This window comes from Trachurus japonicus, chromosome 6, assembly GCF_045865225.1.
Source record: "Trachurus japonicus isolate A0001 chromosome 6, Traja_1.0".
NCBI lineage: Eukaryota > Metazoa > Chordata > Actinopteri > Carangiformes > Carangidae > Trachurus > Trachurus japonicus.
Window position 1 is genome coordinate 32646510 of NC_140912.1, and position 14870 is coordinate 32661379.

Genomic DNA, 14870 nt, shown 5'->3' on the forward strand with positions numbered 1-14870 from the left:
ACTTTTATTCTGCTCCTATATTATAGTATTCACTGTGATACCTTGTAAGAAGTACTTTTACTCTGATACTGTCTACAGAAACTACTTTTATTGTTGTGCTGTAAATACATTAAGTATTTTTACTGTGTTACTGTTAGTGGCCTACTGCCACATCCACTTGTCGTGCACAACAAAACACAGCAAAAGACCAAAATACATGTTTTATAAGGAATTTCTTCTTTTCGCCCTCAGTCTTATTAAACAGAAAGATGCCATTTAATTAAACTATTTAGTATTATTGATAAGTATGATTTACAGAAGAAACCCTAGCCTTTATTTTATAACTTAACACACATATGTACATCATTTCCTGTACATTTTTTTCTTTTTTTTTCAATATTTGCTCTTTCAAGACTCAACATGTAGTCATACAGAACAACAACATGAAAAGATAAATATTATTTAGGTGTCAGGCTCAGTTACATTTCAAAATGAAAGTGTTTATTTTTGCAAATTACAATAAAAGGATGTTTTTTTTTTCATGGTTTTACAGTGAATGTGTTGTCGAACAAGAGATTATGAATAAACACAAGAACTGTCAGGTTTAGTTTTTTAAACACACGTGAAAAACTACGGAGTGATATTTGTAATTTTGTTGCTATCAATGTTGATGCTGGTATTTTGTTTTGGAGGATTGTACTACTGTTTGGGCTCCCTGACCTGAAAAAAAACAAGGAAAAAGCCAACATAACTTTTATTATCAACCTTATTATTTTAATGGAAAAATTTCATATTCACAATAAGTTCATTAAAAAAAAAAAACCCTCTTTTACCGGTGAGCTCAAGCAATAGGCTACATAACCTCCATCAAATTTTCAAGTAACCAGAAAGTGATTAAGACTTTCAATATATGTGAAAACTTGAACATTTTTTTGTAAACTTGTAAATTCCCCCTGGCGTATAATATAGATATGCTTTATAGATTGCATTTTATTATGAAAAACTGTTTTGTAATGTGAAACAAAGTTTTGAACAAAAAAAAATAAAAAATCATACGTGAAACGGAAATGATGTCACTGTTTATTATTATTCTGTTTGTGAAGTTTCCGGTCAGAAGAAAAGGACATCACCTTCATTATAAACTTATTCATTTTGTATGGCAAATTTCACATACATAAATGTAAACACTCCAAAACCTCACCCAACTTCAGAAGTTTCTTGCATGAGTTCAAAGAGTACATGAAACCCCTTACACTAATTGACACTAAACAAAGCATCACATCCATAGACATTTATGAGAGATTTTTCAAAGAATAAAGAAGTGGAATAAAGCTTACACATTCTATTTCCCTTTTTTTCCTTTTCTTCTGTCATAGGCTACCATACCATATGTTATTTTTTCCATGATTTTATGTTTTCTAATATTGCTTAAAACAACCTGATTTTATTTTGATTTATTTATTATTTATGTTTATTGATACATATTGGAGCACCTGTCTGATGTTTCATGTTTGATTGTATGTACAACCCTGTTCTCTGTACATCCCTTTGTATGTACAATGTTTTCAATAAAGCTCATAGGGAGAAAAAAAAGAAAAAAAGAAGAAGTTTCCGGTCGGAACCTTTCTCCTCCTCGTTCACAGACGTGTAAAAACTTAACTTTACATTATTTTAACCACCATGTTGCATTTAAAAGTGTATTTTAACACCTGAAACATTTTCATACATTATATCTCTAAGGCATGTGTGCAGTCGTGTGGTTGTATTTTATTTATAAGACATTCACTCCTGACAGGAGGAAGAGGAAGAAGAGAAGGAGGAGGAGGAGGAGGAGGAGGAGGAGGAAGAGGAGGAGGAGGGGGAGGAAGAGGAAAAGGAGGAGGAGGAGGAGGAAGAGGAGGAGCAGGAGGAGGAAAAGGAGGAAGAGGAGGAGGATGGAGAGGAGGAAGAGGAGGAGCAGGAGGAGGAGGAGGAGGAAAAGGAGGAGGAGGAGGAGGAGGAAGAGGAAAAGGAGGAGGAGGAGGAGGAAGAGGAGGAGCAGGAGGAGGAAGAGGAAGAGGAGGAGGAGGAGGAGGAAGAGGAGGAGGAAGAGGAGGAGGAGGGGGAGGAAGAGGAAAAGGAGGAGGAGGAGGAGGAAGAGGAGGAGCAGGAGGAGGAAGAGGAGGAGCAGGAGGAGGAGGAGGAGGAAGAGGAGCAGGAGGAGGAGGAAGAGGAGGAGGAGTGGGAGGAGGAGGAGGAAGAGGAGGAGGAGGAAGAGGAGGAGGAAGAGGAGTAGGAGGAGGAGGAGTGGAAGGTTGAAGAGGAGGAGCAGGAGGAGGAGGAGGAGGAAGAGGAGCAGGAGGAGGAGGAAGAGGAGGAGGAGGAAGAGGAGGAGCAGGAGGAAGGTGAGGAGGAGGAAGAGGAGCAGGAGGAGGAGGAGTGGGAGGTTGAAGAGGAGGAGCAGGAGGAGGAGGAGGAGGAAGAGGAGCAGGAGGAGGAGGAAGAGGAGGAGGAGGAGGAGGAAGAGGAGGAGGAAGAGGAGCAGGAGGAGGAGGAGTGGGAGGTTGAAGAGGAGGAGCAGGAGGAGGAGGAGGAGGAAGAGGAGCAGGAGGAAGGTGAGGAGGAGGAAGAGGAGGAGGAAGAGGAGGAGGAAGAGGAGCAGGAGGAACAAGAACACACACACACACACACACACACACACATGAAGCCTCGGTCTGATCCGACGTCAGGAGACGAGCAGCGTCAGATCTCCTGACTCACCTGAACGTGACGTGAGTCGTCCTCACCGTCACCAACGTGCACTGAAACAGACGGAGGAGAAGATCCACTTCACTGGAGTCTGAGAAAAACCGGTTTCCTTGAACGCAGCCTGAAGAGTCATGAGTTATTAAACCAGGACACAAACTCATTCACAAAACCTGACGAAGCTTCAGACATGTGAACACAGCGACACCTGGTGGTCGATCAGAGTTACAGCAGCTTTTTACACATCACTGACTTCACTGTGTCAATCTGGTCTCAGAGTTATTAGATCTAGATAATTAATGTTTAATGGTTATTAGTGTCGTTTACATGTGACGCTGTTAATGAGCTACAAACGATGGGACGTGATTGGACAATAAAACATCATCAAAATACAACTTCACTACAGTAAAGGAAGGAGAGAGAAGAGAGAGGAAGAGGGAGAGGAGAGAAAGAGGAGGGGGGAGAAAGAGAGCGTAGAGAGAGGGAGGGGAAGTGAGAGGGGAGAAAAGGAGAGACAGACGGATGGAGGCAGAGAGAAAGAAGGAGAGGATAGAGAGAGAGAAGAGAGAGGAAGAGGGGGAGGAGAGAGAGAGAGGCTTAGAGGGGGGCAGAGAGGAAGAGGATAGAGAGAGTGGGGGAGGGGGAGAAGAGGAGAGAGAGAGGAAAGAGGAGGGAGAGAGAGAGGGAGGGAGGGAGGAGGGAGAGGGGTGAGGAGAGAGAGAGAGAAGGGGGGAAGAGAGAGGGAGGAAGATAGAGGGGGAGAGGGAAGAGAGGGGGAGGGAGGGAAGGAAGGGCAGAGAGAAAGAGGGAGAGGAGAGAGAGAGGGGGAGGGATGGGGAGAGAGGGAGACAGAAGAGGGAGGGAGGGAGGGGACAGAGAGAAAGAGGGAGAGGAGAGAGAAAGAGGGAGAGAAGAGGGAGGGGGGGAGAGACTTAGGGGGAGGGGGCAGAGAGAAAGAGGGAGAGGATAGAGGAAGTGGGGGAGGAGAGAGAGAGAGAATGGGGAGAAAGAGAGCATAGAGAGAGGGGGAGACAGGGAGAGACTTAGAGGGAGGGAGGAAGAGAAAGAGAAAGGGGAGGAGGGAAGGGGAGAGAGAGAGAGAAGGGGGGAGGGAGGGAGCGAGAGGGGGAGGAGAGAAGAGAGACCTTTGACCTTTAACTTTCCCTTTAATTCATCAAATACTTCACCTCCATAAAAGCAGAAGCATCAAATCAGCCACATACAGATCAACAGCAGCAACATGAACAAACATTCTCCTCCTCCTCCTCCTCCTCCTCCTCCTCCTCCTCCTCCTCTGAACACATCAGGTCCACTGTAGCAAGTAGCCGTCCTGAACCAATCAGAGAGAGGGATGAAAATAATGCTGATAATGTGATTGGCCACCAGTGACACGCCCACTTGTTACACATGATAATTTATTCTTTCTAATCCCAGAGTCAGAGATGAACTCAGCACAATCAGCTTCTGTTCCCCACAGAAAAACACCTGTAAGATGTGTGTGTGTGGGTGTGTGTGTGTGTGTGTGTGTGTGTGTGTGTGTGTGTGTGTGTGTGTGTGTGTGTGTGTGTGTGTGTGTGTGTGTGTGTGTGTTCTTGTATTTACTACGTTGTGAGGACCGTCGAGAGTTTTTAACCAACAGAGTGAGGACATTTAGGGGAAGTGAGGACATTTTGTCCGGTCCTCACTTTTTCCAAGGGCTGTTTGAGGGTTAAGACTTTAGGTTATAATTAGGTTTAAATTAGGTTTAGAGTAATGGTTAAGGTTAGGGTAAGGGGCTAGGGAACACATTATGTCAATGAGTGCATTTCTAAAAGGAGTTCTTCATGATTCTCCTTGTATCCTCCTGGTTTCTGTGTGGACTTACATTTAGTTGTGGTTGTGTTTTCCATATATGGTCGTGTTGCCAGACCGGGGCGAGTTAAGTTACAACACTGAGACACAAATTAGTTGATGACAACATGTGTGATGAATAAGACAGAGAACAGACTGAGCTGTAACTTGTAGTGGAGTGTCTTTAAATCTCTCAGCAGCTCTTCTACCACAGCTGGATCTCAGCTCACTGTTTATTCATGGTGTCAGAGTTCACCTGTCCATACAGGTGTAATACCAGGAGTTACCCAGCAGGTGGCGCCACTCTACTGTAGAAAGAGACTTCCCCTCCCTCTGTCACCATGGACTTGTGATTTCCTGTAAATGCTGAGGAGTAAGTGAAAGTAAAAATGTTCAGACGCCATTTTAGAGTGAACGGAGCAGAAGGAGAGAAACTGGAGTCTGAGTGAGTGTCAACACAACATTATAACTATTACATATAATAATATTATTAGTATTGTTGTTGTTATGAGAGTCAGTGTGTCTGTGTGGACTGTGGAGGGAAGAAGAGTCAGACGTAGTCCGTACATACGTCAGCACATTGTCTCAGATTCACCTCCACACAACTTCTTCAAACTCAGAACAAACATCAAAGGTCTATATGTGTGTGTGTGTGTGTGTGTGTGTGTGTGTGTGCGTGTGTGTGTGTGTGTGTGTGTGTGTGTGTGTGTGTTACTGGTTTCCCTCTCAGACTGACTGAAGTCCTGAAGATGAGTGTTAATGTGGAGGAACAGGAGGACAGATCAAAGTCTCTGGAGAGTGACCGGTCCAAACATGAACCTCCAGACTCACAGTAAGAGACCAGATAAAAACCTGAAGTGTGTGTGACGTCACAGGAGAGGAAACGTGTGTGTGTGTCCACTGATCAATGTGATGTGAATAAAAACATGTTTGTGTTTGCAGAGGTCAGAACCACAGACTGAGAGCAGAGTCTCCAGGATCCATCTGTCTGTCCATGAGGAGTGACCGGTCCATGGAAAAACCTATAAACTTCAGTCTTGGACCGGGACCTCCAGAGTCACAGTAAGAAACCCGATACAGACCTGTGTGTACTTCATTACCAAATATGCAAATTAAAGGGATTTCTCAACATTTTGGCAAATTGTCCCATTGCCATAATCCCTATAGTCATAGCAGTAGGTTTGTTACCTTTAATTGTTGGTGCAAGCTATTTTTAGAACGGCGGAGCAGAGCCATGAGCTGCTCAGAGCTACGCTACGGAAGCTAATGGGATTTCTTGGTTTCCCTCATCAAACTCATCAAATACACAGTCCAACAACTCCACAACGCTCCGGTGGGCAAGTTGTGACCTGCACATTCACCACGCTATGAGATAATAACAGAACATTACCAGACAGAGTTGTTTTAGAGGGAAACACAGAGACTGCTTGATGAAAAACTGTCCCTGAAGGCAACGCACATCAGCGGTTTTTACATGAATTTCCCTCTAAAACAACAAGTGACATGCTCAGATCATACTGACATTTAAGGTGGACTGATTGATTTCCAAATGTATTGGGTAACATCCTAACTTACCATTAACAATGATTATGTGATCAGAGAACTGATCAGTGATCAATGTGATGTGAATAAAAACATGTTTGTGTTTGCAGAGGTCAGAACCACAGACTGAGAGCAGAGTCTCCAGGATCCATCTGTCTGTCCATGAAGAGTGACTGGTCCAAAGGAGATCTTCCAAACTTCAGTCCTGGACCTGGACCTCCAGAGTCACAGTAAGAAACCAGATTCAGACCTGTGTGCAGGTTTGGAGGGTTACTTTAAAAATGTAATCAGTAACTTACTCTAAGTATCACACAATTAAAGTTATGTACTGGATTACTTTTAGTTACTATGAGATTACTTTAATACCAAATATGCTAATTAAGAATATCACACAACCAGCACACATCAATCCACGTCGATTAGATCACTCAAAACAGGAAGTCAAACTCACCCAGCATCCGGTAAATTTCAAAATAAAACACGATGGACAAACTCCCGTTACAATCGACCATGAGTCACCGGTCAGTCAGAGTCCTGAAGCTCATGAAGGAAATGTGTGTCCTCTGTGTGTGTCCTCTGTGTGTGTGTGTGTGTGTGTGTGTGTGTGTGTGTGTGTGTGTGTGTGTGTGTGTGTGTGTGTGTGTGTGTGTGTGTGTGTGTGTGTGTGTGTGTGTGTGATCCTGTGTAGAGCTGATGTGAGACAGATGTTCAGTATGGAGTTATTTTTGTCTCATAAATATCTGTAAACGCACAGAAGGTGATCTACAAATGTTCCTTGGTTTGCACATGTGTTTTGCTATCCACAAATACAAATTTCTAATTTGTAACTTGTATTTTGGTTTTTACAAATAAATGTGTATTTGTAAATATATTGTATATTTGTAAATGTATAATTTTCCATTTGTAAAAACAAAAAAGCCATTTGTAAAACCGAAAATTCTGTTTGTGAAGTGTGACTCTGCATTTGTGGATCACCAATCACACACACGCATCTCTCTCCGCAATGACGTATTTCTGAGACAATCCTGCCGAGATCCACACAGAATCCACAAACTCACAGCTGCTGATTCACAAAGGGCCGCTCTCCTCACCAGGAGGAGCCGCTCTCCTCACCAGGAGGGGCAGTGTTGGCGAGTAGCTGAATGAAAACTAACGAAGAAGACTGCTATTGGTTTATCTCGAGAAATTATTTTAATTCCCACTGTTAATGCGTCACTTTTTTAAGTTTTAATGTTTTTTCATGCGATAAAGTAACTGTTAAGACCCCCAATATGCGGTTAGTTTATCCAAATGACGCCTCTTTGGAAGTTTGCTCCGCCGTTCGCGGAGCAGTGAAGCTCCATCTGTGGAGCAGCTAAGCTAACTAGGCTACCACCGGACGAGCGGTCTATCACAGAGGCTACCGCCGGGCTGCTGTGGTGGTCGGCCGGCTAACCTCCGCTGTCATCCAGGTCTCCCCCGGCTCGTTTTTTCCCCCGGAATGATGAAGCTGGTTAGCCAGCCCACCGCAGCAGCCCGGCTGCTGTTTAGATCTGATTAGATGTTTAGATGTTAGACTGTTTAGATCCCCAATATGTGGTTATTTTTATACAAATGACGCCTGTTTGGAAGTTTGCTCCGCTGTTAGCCTAGTTAGCTGCTAACTAGGCTACCACCGGACGAGCGGTCTATCACAGAGGCTATAGCCGGACTGCTGTGGTGGTCGGCCGGCTAAGCCGCGGTCTCCTCCCAGGGGAGAAAACGACCTGCATTGTTAATGTCAACTGACTGACCGTTTCATTGTAAAACATTTATTTATTGTTGAAGCGGTGGTGACTGTACATAGTCCATCATAGACTAAATAGTTTTGTTTGTTGATATAGCCTACAGACTACACCACTGAATGAGACAACATGTATCTCCTAAAAATAATTCATCCAGCCGGCGGTAAACCTCTAAAAAACTGCCGGTAGATTGATGGGCTCCTTTTCTCCCCTGGGAGGACGACGCAGATTAGCCGACCGACCACCTCAGCAGCCCGGCTGTTGCTTCTGTGATGATCCGCTCATCCAGAGGCAGCAACCGGGTTGGGGCTGGTTTCTCCCCTGGAATGACGCCGCGGCTTAGCCGGCCGACCACCACAGCAGCCGCGGCTGCTTCCTCTGTGATGATCTGCTCATCCAGAGGCAGCAACCGGTTTACTGAAGTGCTCGTTTTCTCCCCCGAGAAGACGCGGCGGCTTAGCCGGCCGAACACCACAGCAGTCCGGCTATAGCCTCTGTGATAGACCGCTCGTCCGGTGGTAGCCTAGTTAGCAGCTAACTAGGCTAACGGCGGAGCAAACTTCCAAACAGGCGTCATTTGTATAAAAATAACCACATATTGGGGATCTAAACAGTCTAACATCTAAACATCTAATCAGATCTAAACAGCAGCCGGGCTGCTGCGGTGGGCTGGCTAACCAGCTTCATCATTCCGGGGGAAAAAACGAGCCGGGGGAGACCTGGATGACAGCGGAGGTTAGCCGGCCGACCACCACAGCAGCCCGGCGGTAGCCTCTGTGATAGACCGCTCGTCCGGTGGTAGCCTAGTTAGCTTAGCTGCTCCACAGATGGAGCTTCACTGCTCCGCGAACGGCGGAGCAAACTTCCAAAGAGGCGTCATTTGGATAAACTAACCGCATATTGGGGGTCTTAACAGTTACTTTATCGCATGAAAAAACATTAAAACTTAATAAAGTGACGCATTAACAGTGGGAATTAAAATAATTTCTCGAGATAAACCAATAGCAGTCTTCTTCGTTAGTTTTCATTCAGCTACTCGCCAACACTGCCCCTCCTGGTGAGGAGAGCGGCTCCTCCTGGTGAGGAGAGCGGCCCTTTGTGAATCAGCAGCTGTGAGTTTGTGGATTCTGTGTGGATCTCGGCAGGATTGTCTCAGAAATACGTCATTGCGGAGAGAGATGCGTGTGTGTGATTGGTGATCCACAAATGCAGAGTCACACTTCACAAACAGAATTTTCGGTTTTACAAATGGCTTTTTTGTTTTTACAAATGGAAAATTATACATTTACAAATATACAATATATTTACAAATACACATTTATTTGTAAAAACCAAAATACAAGTTACAAATTAGAAATTTGTATTTGTGGATAGCAAAACACGTGTGCAAACCAAGGAACATTTGTAGATCACCCTTTGTGGATAGCAAAACACGTGTGCAAACCAAGGAACATTTGTAGATCACCTTCTGTGCGTTTACAGATATTAATGAGACAAAAATAACTCCATAGTTCAGCAGCTGGACACTGGACACAGTTAATGACTGACTGACTGACTCTACACTGTTGTCTATGATGCTGCTGTGTTGCTTCCATCCTTCACTACAGTGTGTGAGACTTCCCACAATGCATCTGTGATCAGAGAACTGATCAGTAATCAATGTGATGTGAATAAAAACATGTTTGTGTTTGCAGAGGTCAGAACCACAGACTGAGAGCAGAGTCTCCAGGATCCATCTGTCTGTCCATGAAGAGTGACATGTCTAACGGACAACCTCTAAACTTCAGTCTTGGACCTGGACCTTCAGAGTCACAGTAAGAGACCAGATTCAGACCTGTGTGCAGGTTTGGAGGGTTACTTTAAAAATGTAATCCAGTATAATCGCAAATTACATGTTAAAATAATGTAATCAGTAACTCTAAGTATCACACAATTGAAGTAATGTACTGGATTACTTTTTAGTTACTTTTGGATTACTTTGTTACCAAATATGCAAATTAAAGGGATAGTTCAACATTTTGGCAAATTGGCCCATTGCCATAATCCCTATAGTCATAGCAGTAGGTTTGTTACCTTTAATTGTCGGTGCAAGCTATTTTTAGAATGGCGGAGCAGAGCCATGAGCTGCTCAGAGCTACGCTACGGAGACTCATGGGATTTCTTGGTTTCCCTCATCAAACTCATCAAATACACAATCCAACAACTCCACAACGCTCTGGTGGAGAAGTTGTGACCTGCACATTCACCACGCTACGAGATAATAACAGAACGTTACCAGACAGAGTTAGGGACATTCAGAGACTGCTTGATGAAAAACTGTCCCTGAAGGCAACGCGCATCAGCAGTTTTTACATGAATTTCCCTCTAAAACAACAAGTGACATGCTCAGTTCATACTGACATTTAAGGTGGACTGATTGATTTCCAAATGTATTGGGTAACATCCTAACTGAACATTAACAATGATTCTGTGATCAGAGAACTGATCAGTGATCAATGTGATGTGAATAAAAACATGTTTGTGTTTGCAGAGGTCAGAACCACAGACTGAGAGCAGAGTCTCCAGGATCCATCTGTCTGTCCATGAAGAGTGACCGGTCCAAAGGAGATCTTCCAAACTTCAGTCTTGGACCTGGACCTCCAGAGTCACGGTAAGAGACTGTTTCTACTGTAAACTAAGCTGAAGATGATTCAGTCATTAGACTCATGTGAAGGAAACAAAGAGAAACCAGGAACCAGATCAATCGGACTCTGAAGGTTCACAACAAACCTCAGAGACAGAAACCAGACCAGTTCAGGACCAGGTCTTCACTCAGCTTGTCTCTCTACACTCTACTTTCTCTCTCTCTGCTCCTCTGCTTACTGAAGCCCCGCCCCCTTGAGGAGGTTAACCAATCAGAGCTCAGATGTGGAGCTGTGACATGTTGTTGATCCAGAAATGTCTTGACAGGAGGAAGAGGAGTGGTGTCTCTGTGGACCAGCAGCTGTCCTGCTGTGGTCTCTGTCAGGACGTCCTGAAGGATCCAGTCTCCACCAGCTGTGGACACTGGTTCTGCAGACAGTGCTTCACCTCAGACTGGGACCAGTCTGGTTCTTCAGGACCCCCCTCCTGTCCCCAGTGTGGAAAAAGACCCAGAACCAGAGATGGACTGCAGACAGCCAATCAGAGCAGCTGTGGACAAAGTGAGACTGAACATCTGTCTGCTGATGTGGTCATTTGTGAAACCAGGACCTGTTGTTTTCTCCAGAGTAATTTGCCCCGTTTACATGAGAGGGTTAATTCCGAATTAAAATCATTTAATTCTGAATTAAAGTTAATTCCGCTTTAAAAAGATCATGTAAACACTTAATTCCGAGTGAAAATATAATTCGGATTTAAACTTAATTCCGAATTAAGTGGGTGGTTTATTCCTGTTTTAAATCGGAATTAATTAATTCCTCTATCATGTAAACGTTTATTCTTTTTAAAATTAATTCCGGTCGTTCTGCGCATGCGTATTAACTGACTCGCCGCTCTATGTGTGTGTCGCGGTGATAATTTAACCGTGAAAAGTAGGTTACAACACACACAACATAACGTTACAGCCGCAGTGTTGTGAGTGAATCATGTCGGGACAACCAGGCTTCATGAACCCTCTTCACAGACCCCGGTGCTTGGCCGCCGCCGCTGCTGCTCTAGTGGCGGCCGGGCACCAGGGTCTGTGAAGAGGGTTCATGAAGCCTGGTTGTCCCGACATGATTCACTCACAACACTGCGGCTGTAGCGTTATGTTATAGCCTACTTTTCGGCTACAACACACACAACATAACGTTACAGCCGCAGTGTTGTGAGTGAGTCATGTCGGGACAACCAGGCTTCATGAACCCGCTCCACAGACCCCGGTGTCCGGCCGCCGGTGGCTCACACACCGGGGAAGGCGATCCGGGCAGTGAGGGTGTGTGAGCCCGGCGCCGCCGGCCGTAGCAGTAGCAGCGGCGGGTGCGGCCAGGCTCACACACCCAGGGAAGGGAAGGCCATCCTGGCAGTTAAGAGGAGAAACTTTCTGCTTCTAAGTTGTTGTTAAGTTTAGGAGCAGCGGAGCGGCTCGCGGCTGCAGCTCTGTTCACTTCACACACTGAGAATGGAGTTTGTTTTCTTCCGGTAGAAGTAAATACGTAAACACGTGTACCCTCTGTCCAATCAGAACGCTTCCCGACCTCCAGACGTTGAGCGGAATTAAATAAAGGCGATTTAACGTGTTTTCCATGTAAACCCTAATTCGGAATTATTATGTCCATGTAAACTCGAAGGAAAATATTTTAATTCCGAACTATTTAAAAGCGGAATTAATTAATTCCGCTTTAAAAACATCATGTAAACGTGGTAACTGTTCCATCACGCAGCACTGACATTTAGAATGATGATTCAAACCTTCTCTTTGTTGTCTGTAGTTTTTCTGTAGCTGATGAAAATAATCTGATCAGATTGTCAGACTCTCTGTCTTCAGTCTGACTCTGTCTCTTCTCTCTCAGCAGATCGTGGTCTGCAGGAGGTTTTAGATCAACATAAGATCAGTCTGAGGAGCAGATGTGAACGAGTGACTGAAGGAACTGAGGCAACAGGAAGAGGAACAGGAAGTGTAACCCTCCTCAACAGGATCTACACTGAGCTCTACATCACAGAGGGACAGAGTGAAGAGGTTAATACCCAACATGAGGTGAGACAGCTGGAGACAACGTCCAAGAAGAAGACCCTCCATGACACTCCAATCAAGTGCAACGACATCTTTAAAGACTTACCTGTCCAACAGAGAGAGGACGTCTCTACGGTCTCACCTGTCCAACAGAGAGAGGATGTCTCTACGGTCTCACCTGTCCAACAGAGAGAGGACGTCTCTACGGTCTCACCTGTCCAACAGAGAGAGGACGTCTCTACGGTCTCACCTGTCCAACAGAGAGAGGACGTCTCTACGGTCTCACCTGTCCAACAGAGAGAGGACGTCTCTACGGTCTCACCTGTCCAACAGAGAGAGGACGTCTCTACGGTCTCACCTGTCCAACAGAGACCCATCAGAGTGGTTCTGACCAATGGCGTCGCTGGCGTTGGAAAAACCTTCTCGGTGCAGAAGTTCACTCTGGACTGGGCCGAGGGCTTGGAGAACCAAGATGTCAGTCTACTGGTTCTGCTTTCGTTCAGGGAGCTGAACCTGATCAGAGATCAGCGGTTGAGTCTTCTCGGGCTGCTCCATGTTTTTCCATCCAACATTACAGAAGGTCACAGCAGAGCAGCTGGCTGTCTGTAAACTTCTCTTCATCTTTGACGGCCTGGATGAAAGCCGACTGTCACTGGACTTCAACGACAGGGAGGTTGTGTCTGATGTCACACAGACGTCATCAGTCAACGTGCTGCTGACAAACCTCATCCAGGGGAATCTGCTTCCCTCAGCTCTGGTCTGGATCACCTCCAGACCTGCAGCAGCCAATCAGATCCCTCCTACATGTGTTGACAGGGTGACAGAGGTCCGAGGCTTCACTGACGCCCAGATGGAGGAGTACTTCAGGAGGAGGTCCAGTGATGAAGATCTGTCCAGAAGAATCATCTCACACATCCAGATGTCCAGGACCCTCCACATCATGTGTCAAGTCCCAGTCTTCTGCTGGATCAGTGCTACAGTTCTGGAGCACATGTTGACCACAGACCAGAGAGGAGAGCTGCCCAAGACCACGACTGACCTGTTCTCACACTTCCTGCTGGTCCAGACAAAGAGGAAGAAGAACAAGTACGGTGAAGGACATGAGACGAGTCCACAGGAGCTGACGGAGGCCGACAGAGAAGTTCTTCGGAAGCTGGGGAGGCTGGCGTTTGAACAGCTGGAGGAAGGAAACATCATGTTCTACCAAGAAGACCTGGAGCAGTGTGGTCTGGATGTCACAGAGGCATCGGTGAACTCAGGACTCTGTACTGAGATCTTCAAAAGAGAGAGTGTGATCTTCCAGAAAACAGTCTACTGCTTTGTTCATCTGAGTGTTCAGGAGTTTCTGGCTGCAGTCTACATGTTCCACTGTTTCACCAACAGGAACACACAGGTCCTCAAGAAGTTCCTGGGAAAGACTACGAAGAGACAGAGAAGAGCACAATGCCTTCCTCTGATGGAATCAAGGCGAGCAGTCATCCATCATTTGATAGCAATCATCCATCGATCAATAACCATCATTCATCATTCGTTAACAGTCACCCATTGATCGATAACAGTCATCCATGGATCAATAGCAGTCATCCATTAATGGTTAACAGTCATCCATGGATCGATAACAGTCATCCATCGATCAATAGCAGTTATCCATCAATGATTAACAGTCATCCACAGATCAACAACAGTCCTCCACAGATCAATAACAGTCCTCCATTGATCAATAACAGTCCTCTAACCCTGGATGACTTCCTGCAGAGAGTCTTGAAGAAATCCCTCCGCAGTAGAAACGGTCACCTGGACCTGTTTGTTCGCTTCCTTCATGGCCTCTCTCTGGAGTCCAACCAGAGGCTGTTAGGAGGTCTGCTGGGTCAGACAGACAACAGTCCAGAAACCATCCAGAGAACCACCAACAACCTGAAGAAAAAGAAGACAAAGATCTCTCCTGACAGAAGCATCAACATCTTCCACTGTCTGACGGAGATGAAGGACCAGTCAGTTCATCAGCAGATCCAACAGTTCCTCAAGTCAGAGAACAGATCAGAGAAGAAACTCTCTGTGATCCAGTGTTCAGCTCTGGCCTACATGCTGCAGATGTCAGAGGAGGTTCTGGATGAGTTGGACCTGAGCAAGTACAACACATCAGAGGAGGGACGACTGAGACTGATCCCAGCTGTGAGGAACTGCAGGAAGGCTCGGTAAGTCTAGACATGATCAATATAGAGGGATATACGTCACTGACGTTCTGCTGCGCATATCGCCTGCAGAAAGGGAGCAGCAAGAGCCGTGATCATGTCTTTTTGTGCTGTTAGTTGCACTAATTGTTTTGATATAAATAACAAAACGCGCAAATTTTACAGAAT

The 14870-nt window shown here is 45.4% G+C and overlaps 3 protein-coding genes across 3 annotated transcripts in view; 2 read left to right on the top strand and 1 right to left on the bottom strand.

The window, feature by feature from the left end:
• grm8b (glutamate receptor, metabotropic 8b) overlaps window positions 1–14870 on the bottom strand; it is a 589884-nt gene that overhangs the window by 538388 nt on the left and 36626 nt on the right. The gene's annotated exons all lie outside the window — the stretch shown is intronic.
• The window catches only part of LOC146986482 (uncharacterized), a gene marked incomplete at its 5' end in the record, with an annotated part of 532005 nt that overhangs the window by 347876 nt on the left and 169259 nt on the right, over window positions 1–14870 (top strand). The gene's annotated exons all lie outside the window — the stretch shown is intronic.
• Window positions 6120–13215, top strand: LOC146986492 (uncharacterized). Its single transcript, XM_085780238.1, has 5 exons — window positions 6120–6305; window positions 9533–9652; window positions 10369–10488; window positions 10788–11020; window positions 12350–13215. Exons 1-5 carry the CDS (start codon window positions 6238–6240, stop codon window positions 13117–13119), a joined length of 1311 nt encoding a protein of 436 aa, XP_085636364.1. The 5' UTR covers window positions 6120–6237; the 3' UTR covers window positions 13120–13215.